At 37.2% G+C, this 25,344-nt stretch overlaps 1 protein-coding gene across 1 annotated transcript in view; it reads left to right on the top strand.

Annotated features, from left to right (window-relative positions):
* PACC1 (proton activated chloride channel 1) overlaps nt 1–25,344 on the top strand; it is a 35,535-nt gene that overhangs the window by 1,166 nt on the left and 9,025 nt on the right. The window contains 5 exon segments of the mRNA XM_012547878.3: nt 4,457–4,553; nt 14,459–14,668; nt 19,177–19,328; nt 21,403–21,545; nt 24,375–24,519. Coding sequence (XP_012403332.1) covers nt 4,457–4,553; nt 14,459–14,668; nt 19,177–19,328; nt 21,403–21,545; nt 24,375–24,519 — 747 coding nt within the window.

Below are 25,344 nucleotides of genomic sequence, written 5' to 3'. Positions count from 1 at the left end.
TCCTTCCCCCAATCCATCCTTCACATTACACGTGCAAGGTTGATTTTCCTAAAAAGTCAGTTTGGTATGTTTTGACACATACCTGGTGTGATTGTGAGCAAGTCCCTTAATTTCTGTCTGTTCTAGACTGCTCCATAAGACTTTAAGTTGCAAAAAGATAAAACTCTGCAGTGATAAAGAGAATTTCCTTACCATGGAATTCATTATGTTAAAGAAATTACTGGTCCAGTTTATTTTCCTCTGCAGATCTTATAATTTTGCTTCTATGCTCAAAAAACTTCAATGGCTAGTCATTACTTCTTTTATATGTATGTATATATATATATATATACATATGCACATACATGTTATTAAAGCGTTTTATTTTCAAAACATATGCATGGATAATTTTCAATATTCACCCTTGCAAAACCTTGTGTTCCAGATTTTTTCCCCTCCTTTCTCTCCACACCCTCCCTTGGATGGCAAGTAATCCAATAGATGTTAAACATGTGCAATTCTTCTGTACATATTTCCACAATTATCATGCTGTACAAGAAAAATCAGATCAAAAAGGGAAAAAATGAGAAAGAAAACAAAATACAAGCAAATGATAACAAAAAAGGTGAAAAATACTATGTTGTGATCCACATCCAATCCCCACAATCCTCTCTCTGGATGGAGATGGCTCTCTCCATCATAAGTCCATGGGAACTGCTGGCCATTGCTTCTTGAACAAAATTATAACAACTTGCCTGAAATTCAAGATGTCCTTGCCAATTCAACCTTATCTCCCCATTTCTCTATGCATATACATTCAATTCAGTTTTAGGCAAATTGATCTGCTGGTTCTTCCTCAGAGATTCTTGTTCTGAAATTCACATAAGAGAAAAAAGCAATTTGGAGAACTGTCTATATAATTTTTGCCTACACTGAGAGAATTTAGCTTGAGGTTACAATATTTGCTGAATGCAGATTTCTTTGGGCTGGGTCATATGAATGAGTGAGTATGTTTAGAACTTGCTTTCAGAAAGTGTGTATGGAACTTTGTTGGGGGTTGGAGTCTAGAAGATTGTGGGAGAAGAAAGGGGCCATCAGCTCCTGGGGAGGTCCTCCAGTGCTGCTGTGGCCTAGACCTAAATAAGCAACTGAAACCCTAATATTCTTTAGATGCAGTGTGAGATGCAGTGTGACCTACCAAAGAGAGAACCAATCTTGAAATTAGGAAGTTCCTTAACAATTGAATGTCTCATACTATGATTTGCTAATCTCATTAATGAAAAGAGTTTTTATACTTCTATGGATCCAGATCTGTTCTGATCATTAGACAGAAACAAAACAAAACTTTGAAGACAAACCATCTCAGCTGTTTCCTTAAGTCTCTATGAATCCTCAGCTGTGGGCAGGCCTTCTTTCTGCCCCCAGCCCCTCTTTCTGTCTTCCTTAATCAGCCTTCCTAATCTCTTTTTTTTTTTTTTTTACATGACCAAACCGTTATTTTGCTGTACAAAAAGAATCAGACTCTGAAATATTGTACAATTAGCTAGTGAAGGAAATCAAAAATGCAGGTGTGCATAAATATAGGGATTGGGAATTCAATGTAATGGTTTTTAGTCATCTCCCAGAGTTCTTTTTCTGGGCATAGCTAGTTCAGTTCATTACTGCTCCATTAGAAATGATTTGGTTGATCTCGTTGCTGAGGATGGCCTGGTCCATCAGAACTGGTCATCATATAGTATTGTTGTTGAAGTATATAATGATCTCCTGGTCCTGCTCATTTCACTCAGCATCAGTTTGTGTAAGTCTCTCCAGGCCTTTCTGAAATCATCCTGTTGGTCATTTCTTACAGAACAGTAATATTCCATAATTTTCATATACCACAATTTATTCAGCCATTCTCCAACTGATGGACATCCATTCAGTTTCCAGTTTTTAGCCACTACAAAAAGGGCTGCCACAAACATTCGTGCACATACAGGTCCCTTTCCCTTCTTTATAATCTCTTTGGGATATAAGCCCAGTAGTAACACTGCTGGATCAAAGGGTATGCACAGTTTGATAACTTTTTGAGCATAGTTCCAAACTACTCTCCAAAATGGTTGGATTCGTTCACAACTCCAACAACAATGCATCAATGTCCCAGTTTTCCCGCATCCCCTCCAACAATCATCATTATTTTTTCCTGTCATCTTAGCCAATCTGACAGGTTGTAGTGGTATCGTAGAGTTGTCTTAATTTGCATTTCTCTGATTAATAATGACTTGGAACATCTTTTCATATGACTAGAAATAGTTTCCATTTCTTCATCTGAGAATTGTCTGTTCATATCCTTTGACCATTTTTCAATTGGAGAATGGCTTGATTTTTTATAAATTAGAGTTAATTCTCTATATATTTTGGAAATGAGGCCTTTATCAGAACCTTTGACTGTAAAAATATTTTCCCAGTTTATTGCTTCCCTTCTAATCTTGTCTGCATTAGTTTTGTTTGTACAAAAACTTTTCAGTTTGGTATAATCGAAATTTTCTATTTTGTGATCAGTAATGATCTCTAGTTCTGCTTTGGTCATAAAGACCTTCCCCTTCCACAGGTCTGAGAGGTAAACTATCCTGTGTTCCTCTAATTTATTAATAATTTCATTCTTTATGCCTAGGTCATGAACCCATTTTTGACCTTATCTTGGTGTACGGTGTTAAGTATGGATCAATGCCTAGTTTCTGCCATATTAGTTTCCAATTTTCCCAGCAATTTTTATCAAACAGTAAGTTCTTATCCCAAAAGCTGGGTCCTAATCTCTTTTCAGTTGTTCTCATACTTTGTTTCTCATTTTTAAAAACAAGTAAAAATTGTCAAGGTGACTTGAATTCATAGAATCTTAAAAATTCAGAGAAATTTCTCATGTCATTTTGTCATTTTGATGAGAATCAGTATGACATGGGGATTAGAGAGCTGGTCTTGAAGTCTTGCCTATGATACATAAGTTTGTGACCTTATAAGCAGCTGAGTGGTGCAGTGAATAGAACTGGGCCTCTGACACCAACTGGGCAAATGACTTAACTTTTATCTGCCTCAGTTTCCTCAACTGTAAAATAGGGATAACAGAACCTACCTCCCAGGGCTGTGGTGAGGATTAAATGAGACATTTGGAAGGCACTTAACACACTTAACATGTAGTCACAGGAGGGGCTTAACAAATGCTTGTTCACTTCCCTTTCACTCTCCTGAGCAAGTTATGTAACATCTTAGTGCTCATTGCTCTAGGCAACTCTAAGTTGCCAAGAAGATGCTGATTGGAATCTGTAGAGGGAGTTTCCTCACCTGGGAATTCTTTATACTAGTGAAAACATCAGTCCTTATCCCTATCCTTCTGATAGCTCTGCAGTATGAGAAGGGAAGTTTTTTGTCTGTGTCATATAAAGAATTTAATCTAGAGAAGATTTCTGGGGTACATGATAGCTCTTTTAACATTTGAAGAGCTACCACATATTAAAAAACATATTAGACTTGCTTTGTATTATTAATTCAGAAGCAAGCCTGGGTAGAAATTTCTAAGAGATGAAATTCAGCTTAAGATAAGAAAAAACTTCTGTCTTTTAGATCTGGCCAACAATGGAATGGTTAATTTGTACTGAATGGTGATCTCTCGGTCACTGGAAATACTCAAGCAGAGGCTATTCCAATATATATATATATATGTATATATATATATGTATATATATATGTGTATATATATATATGTATATATGTATGTATATATATTTTAAATTTTAAACTTTTTTCTTTTTTAAGTAATATTTTATTTTTCTAAATACATGCAAGGGTAGTTTTCGACATTCACCTTTGCAAAACCTTCTGTTCCATTTTTTTCTCCCTCTCTTCCCACTCTTTCCTTCCTCAAAACAGCTAGCAATCTGATATAGCTTAAACATGTGCCATTTGCAGAAGATATTCTTGCAATGAGTAATTTAGAACAGATGATTTCTAAGAATCCTTCCAATTCTTAAGATTTTTTTATGACATAATGCATGGTGATATATTGTGTACCTATGGAAAAGTCTGTATGGTGCATTGAATGGAAAAAACACTGAATTTGGAATTAGGTGATTGGAAGAGAATATCTGCTCTAGAAGTTACTGGCCAGATGACTGGAAAATGAGGATGATAATATTTGTTCTACCTACCTAATTAGACTATATAAAAATCCCTTTTTAGTGTTTTAAGATTGACATAGTAATGCTGGGGATTGGTGGGGAATTATTCCCATTTTGCAAATGAAAAACTGAAGCTCAAAATTAAAGTGCCGAGTTCAAGGTCATCCCATTAGAGCTGGGATTCAATCCCAGGGCTTCTAGCTACACATCCAATGCTTTTTGTACCATTCCAAGGTTGAAGGGGAGGGGCCCTCAGGCAGGCCTCTTGTGAGATGGTAACTTTCCTCTCACTATAGATCCTTTGCTTGATGATGTTTCTCTCCTAGCTAAATGAAGATCTGGATCAAGTGGTTGAGAACTCAGACAGAGTGGAGGAGAACGAAAGGAAGGACTCCAAAGACAAAGGCTCGGGCATTTTGCCAGGTGAGTTGGGGAATGAGTTCCAAGATAAGGGACAAGTGTCTTTAGGTATCTTTATGACTTTGTTGTGAAGAATCTTCAGTACAGCCTGCAAAAGGCATTGAGAGCAACCGGAATCCTGGTTAAGACACTTAAGGGCCAGGCAGTGGCTCCAAGTGGATACCTGAATATCTTCACCTGCCTCTGGTGTCTAGTTGCTTCTGTCCCAGATGGGGCTCTTGTTACGAGCCCCATTAGGGAGATCCCTGTTCCCCCATTTCTGAAGCTATACATATTTAACAAAGTTGTGCAGACATGGGCAATACTGTCCCTTTTGTCTAGCTATGTCTCACACTCAAGGTTGGGTTGTTCTTCCCCAAAGCCATCTGGGGCAACTCAGTGATACCAAGGCCACTTGGTAGAGTATCTAGAAATTCAGATCATTTCCACTGCCTCCATCCTGCTAATGGGTTTCTGCTCAGAGTGCCCTTCAGGGCACATGTGCCAATCTCCTTTAATTCTCTTCAGACATCACTCAGTATCAGAGTTCTTAACCTTCTGTAAGTCATGAGCCCCTTTGAGCAGTCTGGTGGACTCTATCGACCCCTTCTTAGAATATGTTCTTTCTTAACTGTGTAAAATATATAGATTACAGAAAAAATTATATTGGATTGCAGTTATTTAAATATTAAAAAGAAAAAGGTCCATGGACTCCAGGTTAAGAACAGCTGGTGTAATAGGAAGGGATCTGGCCTTGGAGTCAAGAGCTCTCATTCAAATTTTATCTCTTGGCACTAGCTGTGGGATCAGGTCCTTGAGCCCTAGTTTCCTTATCTTATAACGTGGGATAGTAACCCTGACACTCTGTATCTTACAGGGTTGTTGTAAGAAAAACTGCTTTGTAAACCTTTAAGTGCTGGAAGAATATGAGTACTATTATCTCTCGGATGGGTACACTTGCAGCCTGCTGGGCAAGTCAGTTGACATGTGATAGTCTTGGCTTTTCTTAAGTTTCTGAGTCGGTTTAAGCTATACTTGATGCTCTTTCTTCCGGTACCTGAATCAGGTTGGGTAATGAAGTAGGAAAGTCTATGAAGTCACTGGCTGTTATGCCCTTAGTTAGGAAAGATTCTCTAGAGGAGGTACGCCTTGTCCATTCATTTTCCTGAAAGGAGCAGGATCCATTGGCTTCTCAGGGACCTGAGATACAGGAGAGAATCACAGAATCTCAAAAGCTCAGCATTGAAAGGGACCTCAGAGGCTGTCTAGTCCTCTACTAGATGCCCAGCACATCATCATGAAGGTCTCCAGTGATGACAAACTCAACTGCCTTCTGGGACAACTCGTTTTATTTTTGAATAGTTCTAATTGTTGGGAACTCTGGCTTTAAATTAAGCTCCAAATATATTTTGGCTTTCCCTTATTAGTCCTATTGTTCTCAGGACCAAAAGAAATCAAGTCTAATCCTTTCTTTTTAAAATTTTGTTTTTTCATTTGAACATTAGCACTAGAAAGAGTGGAACACAAAAAGAGGATTGGATAAGAAACCATGAACCTCCATTTTACACACATATATATGTATATATGTGTGTGTATATCTACATGCAAAACACACATTATTCCATATCTAATTCTTTTTCCAGCCCTTCAAGTACTTGAATACAGATAGCGTATTTTCCCTAAGTCTTCCCAAGACTAACATTACTTATTCCTTCAACTGATACTTAAATGGTACGGTTTTCCAGTTTTTTCTCGATCACCATCCTCAAAATTCTCCAGTTTATCCATGCCCTTCTTAAAGTTTGGTGCACAGAAGTGAACACAGCACTCCCAAATGTACAAATAAACTCTCAAGCTCCTCTGAGGAACTGGAATCGACTGTGAGACATGGGAGACCCTGGTGTAGGACCATCTAGCATGGTGAGCCCACATGAAAAACATTGGACCAAACCCTGAAGTCCTTTCTCACACTAAATTGCCAAGCACTGCAGAGAGCACAACCCGGATGGGTTTGCCACATGGTTCTAATGCCTTTGCCTAAAACCGCTGTTTTATGGAGAACTCAAGTAAAAAAGGTGCTCACGCAGAGGGCAGAAGTAGTGATACAGTGCCATTCTTCAGGGCATCGATTGCATGACGGGAGATGCTGGCAAAGGACCATCCAGCAATGCACACCTGCATCAAAGAAGCACTGTTCTCTGTGAGCAAAGCAGAATTGCAGGAGCTCAAAAGAAATGAGAGAAGAGCAAATTTAGAGACATCTTTACAATTTTCATCTGGACTATTTGTGCCCAATCTGGGGGTGGAGCCTTCTGTGCTCATCTTGGTCTGATCAGCCACATATTGGACACACTGTAACTCAATCCCAACACAGTAATGTCATTTTGAATCTCTTTGGGAATGAAGGGCCACAGCCAACCAGTCGACTCCCGATGTGATCTGAGCAGGTTAAAAGCCAGTGTCATTATTACATCCTTTAGTATCTCTCCATGCTTCAGAGCATCAGAGCAGCCTAAGATTTAGCCCTCTCTTGTCATTTAGGCTCTATGGCATAGAGAGAGAGAGAGACTCATACTGAACTGGCAGCTACATTAAAACAAAGAAAAAAATTCGACTTGAACTGCTCTCCAAATACTCCTCATCCTGTTTGTATGAAGGGGACTTTTTTTTTTTAACCCACTAAAAGAATGTGTGAACATGCTAGGCTGAATCCATAGGAAGGTATTTCTTTTGTGTTTTCTTTTATTGAAGGGACAGACTAGCCAGGAAGAGATTGTAGGGAATTTTAGCGTCTGTAGCCTTCAGTCTCCATGTTTAAGGTTCTGGGGCACTATACAGATTGTCAGAGCAGGAAGTGAAGTCCCAGGCTGATATCTTCTACTTTCAGATCTGGAGTGTTATCTAGGAAGTTCCACTGACAGCCAAGATCCCCGTTTCCTGCCTTTAGGAGACAAAAGTCTGCCTTAATTTTTTTTTTTTTTTTTTTTGGAGAATAGAAGTAGACACTATCAAGATTATTGTCAGAGATGGGAGACTTGGAGATCAGAGATGGCCGGGAGGTTCTTGGAAGGATGTGGATTTTTTCTGAAATGACTTTGTATTTATTTTCTTTTAAAAATATGTTTTTATCCAAATTTAAAAATTAAAACTGAGTCCCTAGTGTTGAATATAGAAAAATAGTTGGAGAATTAATCTACTTAATTAACCGTATCGGTAATGGTTCTAAAACATTACTTGAATAAAAGTCCTTTTTGGTCTTCTTTAAAAAAATTGTTTTTAGTTATTTCATTAAACATTTCCTAATTATATATAAAAAGTTAACATTCATTTAAAAAAATTTAAGTTTCAAATTCTCTTTTTCCCTCCCTGAGAAGGCAAGCAATTTGATTATGATGTGAAGTCATGCAAAACATATTTCCATATTAGCCATGCTGCAAAAGAAAACAGACAAAAAAAAAAGAAGCCAAGGAAAAAAAATAAAAATTATATCCTTCAATCTGCATTCAGAATTCATCGGTTTTCCTCCTGGAAGTAGATAGCACTTTTCATGATAGGAAATTTGGATTGTCATCTATTTACTTTCAGAAGGCTCCATATTTATTTATCTGTGTATTTCACTGCCACCCTTTTTCACCAAATAAAATGTGAATTTTTCAAGAGTAAGACTGTTTCATCTTTGAGCCCCCAGCACTTACCACAGTGCCTTGCATATAGTAAGTGCTTAATAAATGCATGTCAGATTGAATCTAGCAATTCAGTTGTTTATTCTTTTGTTGCTATTGTTTAGGAAGATATTTCTTATAATAAAGATTGTTTTTTAAAAGAAAAGAAAGTTCAGGAAAACTAATCAACACAATAAAAAAATTCTGATATTATATTCAGTGTGCCCCACCTTTGTCCTCTACATCTGAAGAAAAAAAAAACAGTGGATCTTTGTATGGATGGCTTTCCTTTTTGGGGGAGCTGAGCTTGATCACTATAATTTTGAAACATTCAGTTTTGATTTGGTTGTCATTGTTATTATTGCATTTACATAGTTGTTATTACATCAACATTGTCACAGTCATTATGGATGTCATTTTTCTGGCTTTGGTTGTTTTTTTTAAATATCTTTTTAAATATTCCCATATTTCTTGGTATTCATCATGTTGATGGTTTCTTACAACATAATAATATTCTATATCATTGATACTGTGCATCTCTCAGTGTTGCCTAAACTATTCTTCAGTTGATAGGCATTTGCTTTATTTCCAGCTATTTGCTTTCACTAAAAGTGCTGCTCTTAATATTTTAGTATATACGGGACCTTTCTTTAATTATAGACTTGATTTGGGTCAATGTCTAGCAATCTCAAGGTCAAAGAATATGGACATTTTAATAATTTTCTCAGCAATTAAATTTAATTTTTAAAAAATAACTTTTCTTATTTGAAACTTTTTGTTATTGGGTCAATATGTCTGGCTCTCTGTGACTCCAATTAGAGGTTTTTTTTTTTTTTTTTTTTGGCAAAGATACTGGAGTAATTTGCCATTTCCTTCTCCAACTCATTTTACAAATGAGAAAACTGAGGCAAATAGGGTTAAGTGACTTGCTCAGAGTCATACAACTACTAAATGGCTCAGGACAAATTTGAACTCAGGTCCTCTCTGACTCTAGAGCTGGCACGCTATCCATTGTGTCACCTAGGGGCCCTATTTGAAACTTACAAATATTAATAAATTATGCATTTCTGTATATAAAATACAGCATCAAATTGCAAATTTCTATCATTTCCAGTTTGATTTTCTTTTAAAATACACAAGTTCAACATATATCTTTCAAAACTGTCCTACTAATTTGTGATTCTTTTTGTTTCCTTTCCTTCATTCCTTCCTCACTTTCCTTCCTTCTTTCCTTCTTCCCTCTCCTTCTCCCCCTCTTCTTTTCCCTTTTTTCTCCCCCTATTCTTAATCCTGACTCTCTCCCATCTTTTTACACACACACACACACACACACACACACACACACCACCCAAGTAAGAAATATTTAGCAAGTCAAATGAAGAGACATTTATCAAATGCCTACTGTGTTCATTGCCCTGTGCTAGGTGCTGAGAGACATATAGAGGTACATTATAATGACTATAATAGTTGACATAATTGCACATATAATTTGCCATGTTGTTTTGCAAACATCATCTCATTGTGAGATAGGTACTATGGGTATTATCTCCATTTCCTATTTACTCAATTTTACAGACACAGAACATTTTCTAGATGAAGACGCAGATGAGTAGCTCAGAGAAGTTTATGTTATTTTCCCATAGATGAGATTCAAACACAGATTTTCCTAACTCTCAATCTTGTACTCTCTCCACTGTGTCATTCTCTATGATTTAACTTTTCTGGATCTTAGTTTCTTCAACTGTAAAATGAGGGGGTTGGACTAGTTGGTCTCTGTGGCTCCTTCCAGCTCCAAGTCCATGAATTTATGATTCATGTTGCCTCAAGAAATAAAGACAGTCAGAACAGTGTATGTAATAATCATCAAGCTCATGTTCTCGACCTTGAGCCTCCCTTCTGAGAATCTTTAGATCTCTTTTCTCTACTCCCACAAGAAAAAGAGATTCTTAACTTCTGTAGTTATAATCAAGAAGCATTTACATAGTTTTGGCTATTGGTAGATGATACAATACAATTTTTGCACTTGAGAAACTTTCAGTCTAGTTTGGGAGATAGGATAGGCTACAAAATATATACTGTCACAGTACTGGCACTGGCCATAAATGCTATAGGAGTTCATAGGATCACAGATTTAAAACTAGAAGAGACCTTTTTTAAAGGGACTATTTAGTTTACTCCCTACATTTTATAAATGAGGAAACAAAAGTTAGGTAAATTACCAAAAAAAGTTCCAGTTTGTACTCTAAGTCCATCACCTCTCTATCAGGAGATCTGTATTATTTTTCAAAACAGTTCCTTTGGAATCATTGCTGATAATTTTGTTGATCAGAATCCCTAAATCTTTCGAAGTTAATTTTTTTTATATTTTTAGTGCATAAATTCTCCTGGTTTTTCCTCATTTCACTCAGCTTCAGTTCAGACAAATCTTTTCAACTGAAACCATCTCCTCCATCATTTCTTAAAACATTAATAATATTCTATCACATTTATATTTTTGTAATTTGTTCAACCATTTCCCAATTTATGGCTACTCCTTCGGTTTCCAATTATTTGTCACTAAGAAGAGTTGCTCTAAATACTTTTGAACACATGGGTCATTTTCTTCTTTCTTTGATCTTTTTGTGATATAGACATATCATAATGATATACCTCAAAGAGGTTGTACAATTTATGTTTTGAGATCAGAGATCTAAATTACTTTCCGAATGGTTAGACCTATTAATCATTAGCTATTATTATTATTATTTTTAAATAATATTTTTCCAATTACTTGTAAGGACAACTTGATGTTTTGTTGGTTGATATAGCCACAAATAAAGCTATGCTTTCCACATTTCTTCCTTCCTTCCTTTCTTCCTTCCTTCCTTTCTTTCTTTCTTTCTTTCTTTCTTTCTTTCTTTCTTTCTTTCTTTCTTTCTTCTTTCTTTCTTTCTTTCTTTCTTTCTTTCTTTCTTTCTTTCTTTCTTTCTTTCTTTCTTTCTTTCTTTCTCTTTCTTTCTTTCTTTCTCTTTCTTTCTTTCGATAAATAGTGTTGTTTTTTCCAATTACATGTAAAGATAGTTTTCAACATTCATTTTCAATAAAATTTTGAGTTTCAAATTTTTTTCTACCTTCTTCCCAAGGACAGCAAGCAGTCTAATATAGGTTATACATATGCAATAATGTAAACATATTTCCACATTAGTCATGTTGTGAAAGAAGAAACAGAAAAAAAGGGACAAGAACACAAAAATACTTCCCCAAAGAGAAAAGGGTATGCTTCCATCTATATGCAGACTCCATAGACCTTTTTCTGGATGTAAATAATATTTTCCATCATGAGTCTTTTGGAAAAGACAATTTTCAACATTCATTTTCTTATGAGATTTTGAGCTCCAAATTTTTCTTTCTCCTTTCCTGCTCCCCCTGCCAAGGCAGCAAACAATTTAATATAGGTTATACATGTGCAATTTTGTAAAACATATTTCTACATTAGTCATGTTGAATCCCTAGTTATTAATATAATTTTTATTAACTAGTGAGAAAAAAGCTTGGCAGGGTGGTTTGTGGCCAGGCTGTGGGTGGTCTTTGAATGCCTAACTAAGGATTTGGATATTATCCTGTAGGCTAGAAAGTGTAGTATTGAAATCGCTGACTCTGACTAGGTGAAATCAAAAGGAAGCTGTTGGCCTGGGAACATAGAAGGGTATTTGGTGTTGAGGATAAATGGTAGGTTCAGTAAGTGGGAGAAGCAAAAAGTTTGGGGCTTGTGGTTAGAATAAAAGCCTTCAGTTTCTTGCCTCCTTTAAATTTATTCAACAAGAGTTATTAATTTTAAAAAAACAGCTAAAATGTCTTTATATGTCATGGGGGGAAGTGAAAAAAATTTTTTTAAAGATTTTATTAAATGCCTTTTATATGGTAGGCACTTGATGCTTGGGTTGTTACAGAGAGAAACACAAAATAACCTAAAGGAACTTGTAGCGTATTGGAATGAAACAACAGGTACTCAGATAAATAAACATGAAGCAACTTTGGATGGAGGTGGGGAGGATATTAACTACTGATCTTGGTGGACCATAGTAGTCCTTATTTAGGAGAACTTGAGATAGGCCATGAAGGAAACTAGGAATTCTGTGAAACTGGGTGAAGAGAGAGAATTTTGGGTAGATGGCAGTCTTTCCATGTACCAGGCACTCTGGTGGAACAGCACAGGTACTCAGGACAGTACTAGGGAGTACATGGAGTACATGAAGAAAACTAATCAATGTGTAGTAAGCATAGAAGTATAGGCCCTGAGTCAGATAATGAAAAGTTTTGCTGCTAAAAGGAGTTTTTATTTTATCTTAGGGCTAGTAGGGAAACCATTGGAGTTTCTGGAATAGGGGACTGGAAAATCAGTTGTTCCAAGTAAAGAGGAAGTCTCCAGAGTGACTTTGCCAGCATGTGGCTAAAATGGAGCCAAGATGAATAATAATGACAATAATTTACATTTATATAGTGTTTTAAGGTTGACAAGGAATTTTTCTCACAATCACAGTGTGAGGAAGGTAGTTCAAGTCTTAATATCCTCATCTTACAGATGAGTAAACTGAGTCTTGAAAAGTGACTTTTATGTGACTTGTCCATGGTCATAAGCTAATAAGCATTAGGACCACAATTAGAGATTACAGTCTCCAGGTTCCAAATCCAATGCCCTTTTCACTAGCCCATTTAATTATAGAGTGACTGTCATTGATGGGTTTTTGAAGCCTCAGAGAATGACAGCAGGAGACAGAGGGTATTAAAGAAGAAAAACTCAAATGGGAAGAGTTCATTCATCAAAGCTGCCTTTTGGTTCTCTCTAATCTTTAACATAATAAATGAGTAAACTTCATCCAAAGTTCTGCTGCTGCTGCCTCTAGGAAAGGAAATTTTGGGGAGCTTCACTTCTCTCATCTTAGCTATAAGGGAAAAACACTGCTTCATCTCTTAATTCTTCCAAAACAAGCTTATGATTTTCCCTGAAGAAACTTTATCAGATAACTATGGAAAAATAGAACAAAACAAAACAAAATGCAAAAGTATAGAAATAGTCGAATTTATAGAGCATAGAGATCTTATCATTCTGTAATTATGATGGATTATAGCTGGTAGAATTTAGTGTTCTGCGGCATCTCTTTCTGTCTGCATTCTTATCAGATTTCTGTTACTGGTATTTTTAATAGAGTCACAGTGTACAAGTCATTGTTTTGATTTTATTTTCTTTGATCCATATGTATTTTCTCACATTTCATTGTATTTTTTACATTTAGTATTTTTTAAGTAATGTTACATTAATGTCAAAATTAATTCTATCCATCCAAAATTCTCTTCCTCCTTACCCAACCTCACAGAATCCCCAGTTTCCTTCAAGGCCTAGCTCAAGCCCTCCTAAGGATTACTATTATCCACCAAGATCAGTAGCTAGTGTGTCTCTTCCTTCATCCAAAGATGCTTCATGTTTATTTATCCGAGTAACTGTTGTTTCACTCCAACACAATGCAAGTTTCTTTAGGCTAGGGGTCATTTTGTGTTTGTCTCTGTTACCTGAGCATCAAGCAAGTGCCTAGCATATAAAACTAGTTTTTTAAGTAAGGTTATTAGATTGATATTTTATAATAACTCATTTTTTCCTTTTAAATGACATATTCAGGAGACTGACCTGGTAGCGAAATCAATTACTCAAAAGGTATAATCAGTTTTGTAACTCACTGCAAGATGGCTCTCAAAAAGATCGCAGAATTTGTAGTTCTACCAACAAACTAATAGTATGCTTTGATCCCTCCAATGTTTATCATTCTTAGTTGTCTTTGCTGGTTTGAGAGTATTAGGTAGTGCCTCAGTTTATTTTATATAAATTATCCTGGTTATTACCCCAAAAAATCTTAAGTTTTTCTAGAGATTTCCCAAATCCCTCCATTGTAGGTATGGAATATCCAAAATGCCTTAACTGTATCATGATTATAGGTAGTTTATATCAATGGTTCTTTTAAACCCCAAGTATAGGGGCAAGGGTAAAAATTTCAGTCCTTTTGATGGCTAGGTACTTTTCCTCAGGTTTTATGGTCATAGGCTTTTTGCCTATGTATTATACACATCATTTTTCATACGGAGAACCACATGGGTAAGTATAAGTGTATCTGTGCAGTTAATCTCTACAGTTGGGAAGATGACTCACAATTGAAGTACCTTATGATTAGGTGGATTAGGAGTATCTTTTTCTGTATAGGAGGGACAATCATCTCATCATTTCTTTGTCATCTCCAGTTCTAGACAGCGAATCTGTCATCAACAGCATCCGCTTCAGCAAGGCCTGCCTAAAGAATGTGTTTTCAGTGCTGTTAATCTTCATTTACCTGCTGCTCATGGCCGTGGCGGTCTTCCTGGTCTACCAGACCATCACTGATTTCCGGGAGAAGCTCAAGCATCCGGTCATGTCTGTCTCCTACAAGGAGGTGGATCGCTACGATGCACCAGGTAAGGCTTGCTCCCAACTCCTGTTGCCAGCTTGTCATTTAGTTCCCTAATCTCAAAAATATTGATTGAGCTGAAAGATCTTTAAAGAACTAAAATTTGACACTAAAATTCTGTGGTTTTCTTATTGAGTGCTTAAGGAAGTAGTTTGGTTATAATTAAAAAAGCATTGAATTTGGGTTCAAATTTTGACTTTGTTTTACTCTTTCTTGAATTGGGGCAAGTTAATCCACTTTTTGTGCCTCAATTTTCTCATCTGTGAAATGAGAACATTCCTTCTAGTTCAAAATCCCATGATACTAGGGATACCAGAGATGAAGGGATTTGGATTTTTGTGTTGCTCTTTGTTCAAAGAGAAGTGAAAGAGTTCACATTCTAGGTTTTAGGGAATAATGGCAGAGGGAGTCAAGGTGATAGGAAAAGAATGTGATTGCAGAATCAGTATGTTGGAGGTAGAATGGAAAAATGTTACAACGAGAAAAAAAAGGAAGAAAGACCACAATAAATTTAAACTAAAATCATTTATGACTTTTTATGACTCTTCTTGAAGGTGGAGAGAGTTAGGTATTTTGGAGAGGAAATATTACTGCTTAACTTTTAAGCAATGATGATAGAGCAGAGCCACAGGTGATGTCAGATAAATAAGGATAAGAGAAGAGAGTTATGGTGGTCAGTGACTTTCTGTTTAGGGTACTGATGATAACAGTAAAAGTCTGCTGCCTATCTGGATGCAAGACTGATAAAAAGCCTTCCAAGACCTCTCAGAGTAGATTACTACATTATAAATGGCAAAAATGCTGCTGGAAGGAACCTAGAAAGCATTGCCAAGATGACAAAGTTTGGGCCCGAGAAGGAAAATCAGAAGAGTATTTTTCAGCAGGTATTTTCATCAGTGCTCACCACAAGAAAAGAAAAAATATCTGACTTGGGAAACAAACAGGCTAAGATGATGATGTCTGCGAATGAGATTCAGATTTCTGGGACCAAGGCTTAAAATAGAACTTTGACAGGCTATGGGATACCTGTGTGGTGCAGTGATTAGAGTGCTGGGCCTGGAGTCAGGAAGACTTTTTCATTAGACATTAGATACTTAATTCCAGCTGTGTGATCCTGGGAAAGTTCCTTAATTAACTCTGTTTGCCTCCGTTTCCTTGTTGGAAGAGGAAATGGCCACCCCCTCCAGTATCTTTGCTAAGTTTTAAAACCCCAAATGGGGTTACAAAGAGTCATATATGATTGAAAATCTCTGAAAACCAATGGCAAATGACAGGCTACTGACCAGAAGTGAAAAGAATGAATAATAATTAAGTGCAAAGTCATGGGAGGAAGGCACTAGAAGTTGGGGGGAATTGGGAAATGCTTCATGTAGGGGCTTAAAGGAAGAGAAAGCTCAGTTGAAGCAGGAATCAGATCCAGATATGGGGGATAGCCAGTATGAAGGTACAGAAGTGGAAGATAGAGTGCCACGGATTAGGAACAGACAAGACAAATTGCATTGGATTAAGGCAGGAAAGATAAATTGGGGCCAGACTGTGAAAAGCTTTACAAGCAGAACAGGAATGTGTATTTTTATCCTAGAGGCATTAGGGAGGAAGAACAGAGAAGTTAATAACTTCTAGACTTGTTTGGACAATAATTTCATCCTTCAATAGGTAGGGGAACAAACAAGGGAGGAAATTCCATCCTAGATCAGTCTCACTAACTCATCTCCCTTATATTAGAAGCCGGGACTCTGTCCCTATCACCCCCAGGCTCTGATAGTTGAACTTTTCCTTTGTTTTGTCTAGAAGCAGACTTCTAAGTTCTTTCTGCCATTTTTCATACCACATCCACTCCCTCCCTCATCCCTGTTTTGTATTATTTCTCTCCTTAGAATATAAGGTCCTTGAGGATAGGGACTGTCTTGCTTTCTTATTGTTGTATCCCCAACCCGTTGTAGATAGTAAGTGCTTTGTAAATGATTTATCTACCTATTTATTCCAGAAGAAATGGGGCTCAGCCTCTGCCTAGACTTTGCCTTGTTCTGGTTAGGAGATAATGTAAGGTAGCACGGTGTAGTGAGCAAAATGGGAATAGAGTCAGGAGCAGGCATAGATTCTGCCATAGATCTCTATTTAACATTGGTAAACTCTCTTAACAGCCCTGAGTCTCAATTTCCTCATTTGTGAAATAACATTTACACTATTTATTTCAGAGGGTTGTTGTGAAAGAAAAAGTAAATCTTAAAAATTTTTACATATGTGAGTTATTGCTATTTGGTCACCTCCCTCCTATATCTACCTTTCTGCTTCTCCTCCTTTTTCTGCCTTTCTCCTCCTTCCTCCTTTCTTCTTCCTCTTTTCTCCTTTTTTTTTTTTTTTTTTTTTTTGGCTTGCCTATAGTCACACAGCATTTTTATTATTATTTTAATCAAGAATGCATCCTTTTTGAACTGATAACTGTGTGCTTTCTCATGAGGCAGGTAGACAGTTCTGCTCCACTGTGGCAGAATGTGGGGAAAATCTGTTGCCTCGAGCTCTTTGGCTCCTTATGTTCAGTTAAGGTGTATTACAGTGATGTGGGAGACATCTCACAAGTTCTTGAGTGTTGATTATTGAATTTTTAGTGTGACCATGTACATTTTGTAAATTGGAAAATGCTACAAACCAGGAATTAATTTATTGTTTTGTTCATTTCTAGACTTAAGAAAGTTGATGGAGGATATGTTAAACTTAATTTGATTAAACTTAAAAGTGTGTTTTATTGCAGTTTTTTTTACCCCTGGAAAACTCATTATTAAACATTTACCAACACACCTCTGATGTAATGTCAAATTACAGATTATCAACTTTTCAGGCAAAGTGTTTGCATCTGATCCCATGACCAAATAATTTTGGAGAACTCTGAGGCAACTTATATGCAGTCCCAAGATCATGGATTTAGAATTGGAAGGGACTTCCATGATGAGCTAATCCACCTCCTTCTTTTTGGAGGAGTAACAAATAAGTCAAGCAAAATTAACCCCCAAGTTTGGTCATATCCAAAAATGTGAGTTTCATTTAGCATATTTAGTCTATTGACTTCCTTTTGAGAGGAAAGTACCATTCTTTATTATGGCTGATATTTTATAGCGATCAGGGTTCTTAAGTTCAAAATTGCTCATTTTCAAGTATCATTTGTTCTGGTTCTGCTCACTTCATTCTGCATCACTCTTCTCAGTTTTCTCAGAAACTGTTCATTTTGTCATTTTGGGGGCACAATAATATTCCATTACATTATTATACACTAATTTGTTTAGCCATTTCCCAATAGATGGGCACCTCCTTAAATCTCAAGGTTTTGCTAATACAAAAAAAGTTACTTTAAATATTTTTATACATATTGATCCTTTTTCTCTTTCTTTGCTCTTCTGAGGCATTGGCCTCGCAGTGGTATTACTGGGTCAAAGAATATTGACAGTTTAATGACCTTTTGGGTATAGATCCAAATTGCTTTACAAAATGACTGGATCATTCACTCCATGATAGGAAAGGTGATGAACTAAAAATGCAGAGACATACATTTTTTTGGGGTAGTACTGAGAATTTTTTTTTGGCCATGTAGGGCCTTAATTTGAAGATTTTTGGTTTGTTGTTTGTTGTTTTTTTGTCTATGTAGGGCTTTCATTTGAAAGGTTTTTGTTTTTGTTTTTAATTTTTTCATATTACTGAATGGAGATTTGTGGGAGGGATAATTTTTTTTAAATGCTTAAAAAAACCAGAATGGATAAATCAATTCACAACTTCACCCACACAACACAAGTATGTTTGCCTATTTCTGGACTATTTCAGACATGTGCCATTCTCCCCGTTTTTCTTTTTTTGTCAATCTGATGAGTATGAGGTGGAGCTTCAGAGTTTCTTTAATTTGCATTATTCTAATTATTAGTTATCTTGAGCATTTTCCCATATAACTATAGATAGCTTGGATTTCTTCTGAACTTTCTGTTCATATCCTTTTTATATAGATGAAGAAACTCAGGCCCAGGGAGGTGATTAAATAAGGTCATAAAGCTGACAAGCATCAGATAATATTTGAACTTTCCTGGGTCATGAATGACATCTCTCTCAGCATTTGTAGAAATAATAACTTAATGGAAAGACTGTTAGATTTGGAGGTCAAGAGATGGAAGTTTCAATGCTGTCCCTGATATTTACTAGCTGTCTGTCCTGGGCAAATCATGTAGTTTCTTCTTCTGTGAAATGGGCATATTAATACTTGTACGTATATCACACTTGTGCATCATGGAAAGCATTGTCAGCCTTAAGGTGTTTTGGGAATTAGTGATGGGAGTAATAGCAGTAGGAAGGGAGTTTCTTCAGTTTCAGACCCTGAGTCTTTAAGGCAGGACTGTATTTTTTGATTTTTTACAGGGTTGTTCAATATAACTTGCTGATAGCGAAAAGTACAAGAAAATTAAGGGGTCAAACCTGGGGCCATGAGCGTTTCTGATTTTTGCTTTTCTCCATTTTATCTTATTTTTCCCAATTCAGGTATTGCCCTGTACCCTGGGCAGGCTCAGTTGTTAAGCTGTAAGCACCATTATGATGTCATCCCTCCTTTGAACAGACCCGGGCAACCAGGAGACGTGAACTGTACCACCAAGAGGATTAATTACACGGACCCTTTCTCCAACCAAACCATGGTAACCCTTCTTGGGGCTGGTTCAAGAGCCAAGTCAGCCTGAGAAATCCAGAGAACCCTTTTTCCAGTCCAGCTTCTGAGAGGCTGATTTCTCAGGTTTTGTTGGATGGGCCCCTGTTTTCCTAATAATGACCTCCATGAGAGCAGAAAATGGAATTAAATGGGAATGTGGCTCCAGAAGATCCCTATAATATTGGGTGATGAAGGAAAATTTGTTCCAGGTCTCTCCTAACTATGACCAAATAAACTTGTGAATGGCTGCTGATGGGATACCACTTTGTCTGAGGACAGGTAGAAAGGGCTTCCCTTGAGAATGCAATGTTAATTCTTTGAATGTCACTGAGTGTGATGGAGAAGGGCAGTGGTGAGGAGATTTGGACATCACTGAGAGAAGGACTTAAAAAATGGAGGCTGATTTCTTGGGATTCTTTTGGGTGGATTTCCTCTTAAGGCATTCATAGACTTATTTGATTCCCATAACAATTCAAAGAGCTATATGCTATTATCTCCGTTTGACAGTTGAAGAAATGGAGGCAAATAGCAGATAATTGCCCAGAGTCACATAGCTAGTAAGTGTCTGAGACTGAATTTAAATTCAGATCTTCCTGATTACAAGTCTGGTTCTTAATTTATTGGACTTCCCAGGTTCTAGATGCCTAGATTACAAGGTATTACTATTATTTAGTACTTGTAGCACCCAGTACTACATGGTATTAATATTAAGGCAAGTGGTCTTATTATCTTCATTTTACAAGTGAGACAGTGAAGGTGCACAGAAATTTTAGGACTTTCTTATGGTCACAGTTTATGTGACCATAATCAGGTCTTTTCCGACTGTTGCCTCATGCATATATTTTTATTTCCTTAATAAATTGTCCATTTTTTATGTCCAATGATTGTTTAATATTTCTTTTAATTAGATTAATTAATAGAAATGTTGATTAACATAGAGCTCTACCTACTATAAATATACAGTAAATATTTCAAATTGATGTCTTTGGTTTTTACATCACCTACATCAGTTTGCTAGTCAATAAATATTTATTAAGCACTTCCTATGTTCCATTAGGAATACAAATACAAGTAGAAAGAAAGTCTTTCCTTTCAAGGGGGAGATTCCCCTCATTTTAATGGGGGAAGACAATACAGAAGTGGAAGCTAAAAAGGAGAATGGAGGTTCCTGGGAGCATAGTAGAGAAAGTCCAAAGGAATGAAGACATGACTGAAATGGATGTTCTGAGGGGAGGGCGGGGGGAGAGGCATCCAATTGGAGGGAAAGGAATGAGCTTCCAGGATGAAGTAAAATCTACATTTATGAATGTATTTCCCCTTTGTCTCCCCAGAAAGCCGTCTTTTAAAATAAAGAATATTAACTGGCACATTGTCCTAATCTGATAGAATGTGCCCTATTCTGCAACCATAGTTCTCCACCTCTATGAAACAGGGAAGGAGGCCCATTTTCTCCTTCCTTCTTCAAGGCCAAACTTGATCATTCCTTATAATTGTATAGTTTCCTACTTAGTTATTCTTTTCCTTTATATTGTTGTGATTTGGAGGTATACAGTTTTCTAATTCATATCATCACTAGATCTTCTAGAAGAAGCCTCAGGTGCCTTGTAGTTCAACACCCTCATTTTCCTCAGGAGAAAACTGAGTCCGGACTGGGTGCCTTGCCCCAGCTCATACAAGTGTGGGCAGCAGAGGCAGGATCCTTGAGAGTCGTGGCTCAGTTCTTGACTTTGCTTCTGCTCATAGAAGTCTTTCTGTGCTTCTCTTTGTATTCATTGCACCTGATGGGCCAGAAATATCCCAGTGCATTCACGTGTTGTTTAGCAATTCCTGTCTTAGGTAGGCTTCTGCCAGCTGAGTAATTTCATGTGCTCCCTGATTTGACTTGAATTACAGGGATGGAGTGAAAGGGGAAGAATAGGTGGATATTTCCTGAATGGAGTAGGATGTTGCCTGAGGGAGGTAATGGAGAAGCAGAAGAGCCATAGCTTTCTTCTCCATCCCCATCCTCTCACCCTCATCCCCTCCAGCTCTGACTCCTATCTTTCTTCCCTTCTTTGCTCTAGAAATATGCTCTGATTGTCCAGGGACCCCGGGAAGTAAAGAAGAGGGAGCTGGTCTTTCTTCAGTTCCGCCTGAATGAAACCAGTGAAGACTTCAGTGCCATTGATTACCTCCTCTTCTCTTCTTTCCAGGAGTTTGTGCGGAGGTAGGGCTGTGCTGGGCTCTGCTAGGCTTGGGTGGTTGGGCTGTGGTGAGCTGGATTGGGCAGGGCTGGATTGGATTGGGTTGGGTTGAGTTGGACTAGGCTGGGCTGGGCTGGTAAATTAGGCTGGGCTGGGTTGAGTTGGGTTAAGTGGGAGTGGGCTGGGCTGAGTTGGGTTGGATTGAGTTGGGTCAGATTGAGTTGGGTCAGTGAGTTGAGTCTAGGCATCTTCACAGCAGATCTGGCGCCTTCCATGAAATTGCTGGATTAAAAACTGATCTGGAAGTGCTAGAAGGAACAATTATATGGATGAGCAACTTATCTTTTTTTTTTTTTTTTTTTTTTCTTTTTAGCTTTTACAAGATATATGCATGGGTAATTTTTCAGCATTGACAATTGCAAATCCTTTTGTTCCAACTTTTTCCCTCCTTCCCCCCATCCCCTCCCCCAGACGGCAGGTTGATCGATACATGTTAAATATGTTAAAGTATAAGTTAAATACAATATAAGTATACATGTCCAAACAGTTATTTTGCTGTACAAAAAGAATCGGACTTTGAGATAGTGTACAATTAGCCTGTGAAGGAAATCAAAAATCCAGATGGACAAAAATAGATGGATTGGGAATTCTATGTAGTGGTTCATAGTCATCTCCCAGAGTTCTTTTGCTGGGTGTAGCTGGTTCAGTTCATTACTGCTCTATTGGAACTGATTTGGTTCATCTCATTGCTGAGGATGTCCAGGTCCATCAGAATCAATCATCATATAGTATCATTGTTGAAGTAAATAATGATCTCCTGGTCCTGCTCATTTCACTCAGCATCAGTTCATATCAGTCTCTCCAGGCCTTTCTGAAATCATCCTGCTGGTCATTTCTTACAAAACAATAATATTCCATAACATTCATATACCACAATTTATTCAGCCATTCTCCAATTGATGGGCATCCACTCATTTTCCAGTTTCTTGCCTCTACAAAGAGGGCTTCCACAAACATTCTTGCATATACAGGTCCCTTTCCCTTCTTTAAGATCTCTTTGGGATATAAGCCCAGTAGTAACACTACTGGGTCAAAGGGTATGCACAGTTTTATAGCTTTTTGAGCATAGTTCCAAATTTGAGCAACTTATCTTCTCTGATTTTCTCTAGAAACAGAATTCCAAAGGCCAGAAGAGGACCTTGAGAGGTCCATTCCCCTTCCTCTACACCAAACTTTTAAAAAATCCGATCTTAGCAGTGACTGTAATCACAACTAAACTACAGAGTTGTATACAGGTGACAGGGAAATTAGTGAGAAGTAGGATGCCGTGTTTGTTCTGCCAAATCCTAGTAGGATCCTTGATTGGCTCAGCCAACCCCTTATTCCCAAGTAACTCTTGTCATATTTCTCAACAGGTGTGAGGAAAGAATACATGGGGGAAGATATCTATTTTATTTTTTCCCGATTTTAGAAAGTTTTGAACTTAAGTATCAGCTAAAATAAGCACTTCCCTGTGCATAATAAAATGAAAAGAGATGGTTGTCCATGAAACTGGGAATCTCTGTCATGTACAACTTATTTTCTTTTTACGTATATAAGTTTGACATGTTATTTTCAGAGCTGTCCTTCATGTCTGTGATTCCTTCTGGCTTCCCTTATGTTCTCTTCTGTGCATTTAAAAAACATGTTTCAATGACCCTCCTTTTCTTTTCTTTCTTTTTGGTGATTTAATTCCTAGCTCTTACCATTTTTCGCCCCCATCCTAATTGAGAAAAAAAGAAAAAGAAAGCCTTAGTAACAAGTATGCATAGTCAGGCAAAACAAATTCCCCCAGTGGCTTTATCAGAAATCTGAAGATGTTTCACGTTTCATAACTTGAGTCTATCACCTCTGTGTCACAAGGCAGGTAGTGTATTTCATCATTGGTCCTTTGGGATTATGTGCCATGGAAGTAAAGATGTCCACCAGAAGTTAGAGCTGTGAGACCAGGGTTTAGGAGAGAAGGGATATAAAGATCTGAGAGTCATCTTGGTAGAAATGATAATTAAATTCCTAGAAGCTGATGAAATCGCCAAGGAAGACATCCTGACAATGCTCTGGAGTAGACCTACATAATAGAACAGATTTAATCAAAAATTCTGTAAAGGAACAATGAGACATGTAAAAGACAGGATAATAAATCCTGAAATCATGCTGTGTGAGGATCAGCTTAAAAACAAAACAAAACAGGGCATATGTAGCTAAGCGGAGAAAAGAGAAGACCCGGCAGGAGCCTTGAACTATCAAATGGAAAAGAAACTAAACTTTTGCTTGACTCCAGAAGAGTGTACTAAGAGCACTAGTGAATCTGAGAGAGGTAGATTTAGATTTAGGATTTAATTTGAAGGGACCTTAGAATACATCCAGTTCAATCCCTTTGTTTTTACAGGTCAAACTGGTAGGAAAAGGGAAAACCAGCATACAAAATGAGTTCCTCTAATTCCAAATTCAGTATTCTTTATATAGTATCATAATTGAAGTAAGGAAAAACTTCCTGTTAGAGCCATCCACAAATGAAATGGGCTGCCTTGGAAGGGAGTAGTAGGAAGGGAAGAGGAGTTTTTTTTGGAGTGGATATAGGTTGTTGGTTCTGGCTGCTTCCATTTTTCTCTCAGGAGTGGAGATCAAGTAGGAATTAAAACTTGGCTTTGCTGTTGAGAGGTCCTGAGTCAGTTATATAATTTTTTTTTCCCTCTGTAAAGTGGGAAATGGGGAAGCTTGAATGAGATGATTGCCAAAATCCTTTCTGCTTTTCAATTCTATAAATAAATCTGGTCATTTTTCCCCATCTCACTCTTCCCCTTCCTTCCAAGCCCAGACAAAGTACGCTTCATGCAGGACTGTGAGAGTGCCTATTCCAGCTGGAAGTTCTCTGGAGGTTTCCGGACCTGGGTCAAAATGTCACTTGTGAAGACGAAAGAAGAAGATGGACGGGAGGCTGTGGAGTTCCGGCAGGAGGTAGTTGATTCTAGGTTTCCTTCAGCACGGATTCTGCCTCGGGCAATGATAGGGGACCCCTGGTAGGGAACCCCTGGTGGGTGACCACGTGCACTTCTTACCATTTGGCCACTGTCATCAAAAACAAGTTACCAGTGTAATTGAGAGATCTCAAACCTATTAAAAAACAAGTCCCTGATAAAGAGAAAAAAATATACCTCCCTTCTTTCCAAAGGTAGGTATAAAATATTGGAGATATTGCCAGGCTCACTTATAAAAAATGGCCTGATGTGGAGAATAGGGAGGGATTTATGTGCAAATGTAAAAGCAAAAGTATTGTAAAAATTTTTTTTTAAATCTTTAATTAATATTTTTTGTTTTTTACATCATTATGGTTTTCCCCAGTATCTTTTCCTTATTTCTCTTAGAAAGCTATCTGATATAAAATAGTTGTTTTTTTTTTTTTTTAAATAAAAAAGGGAAATGAAGAAGGGAAAAAAATCAGCATAATATCAATGGATTGAAGATAGATGTAGCAGCATCTCTGGATCTTTCACCTTATGAGGGGTGGAGTAGAAGTGTGCTCTTATCTCTCTTCATTCAAGTCGTACTTGAGCTTTATAGTTTTGCTACATTCACTTTTGTGTGTATGTGTTTGTGTGTGTGCTTGTTAAGGTTCTTTCCATTTACATTGTTGTAGTCATCATGTATGTTGTTCTCTTGGCTCTGGTTACTTCATTCTGTATCAGTTCATGTAGAAATATATTTCCATGCTTCTCTATATTCATCACATTCATCATTGTTTATAGCACGATAATATTCTATTACATTCATTTACCACAATTT

Source organism: Sarcophilus harrisii, chromosome 4 (genome assembly GCF_902635505.1).
Source record: "Sarcophilus harrisii chromosome 4, mSarHar1.11, whole genome shotgun sequence".
Taxonomy (NCBI): domain Eukaryota; kingdom Metazoa; phylum Chordata; class Mammalia; order Dasyuromorphia; family Dasyuridae; genus Sarcophilus; species Sarcophilus harrisii.
The sequence above is the reverse complement of the archived record's forward strand: the minus strand, read 5'-3'. Positions and strand labels throughout refer to the sequence as shown.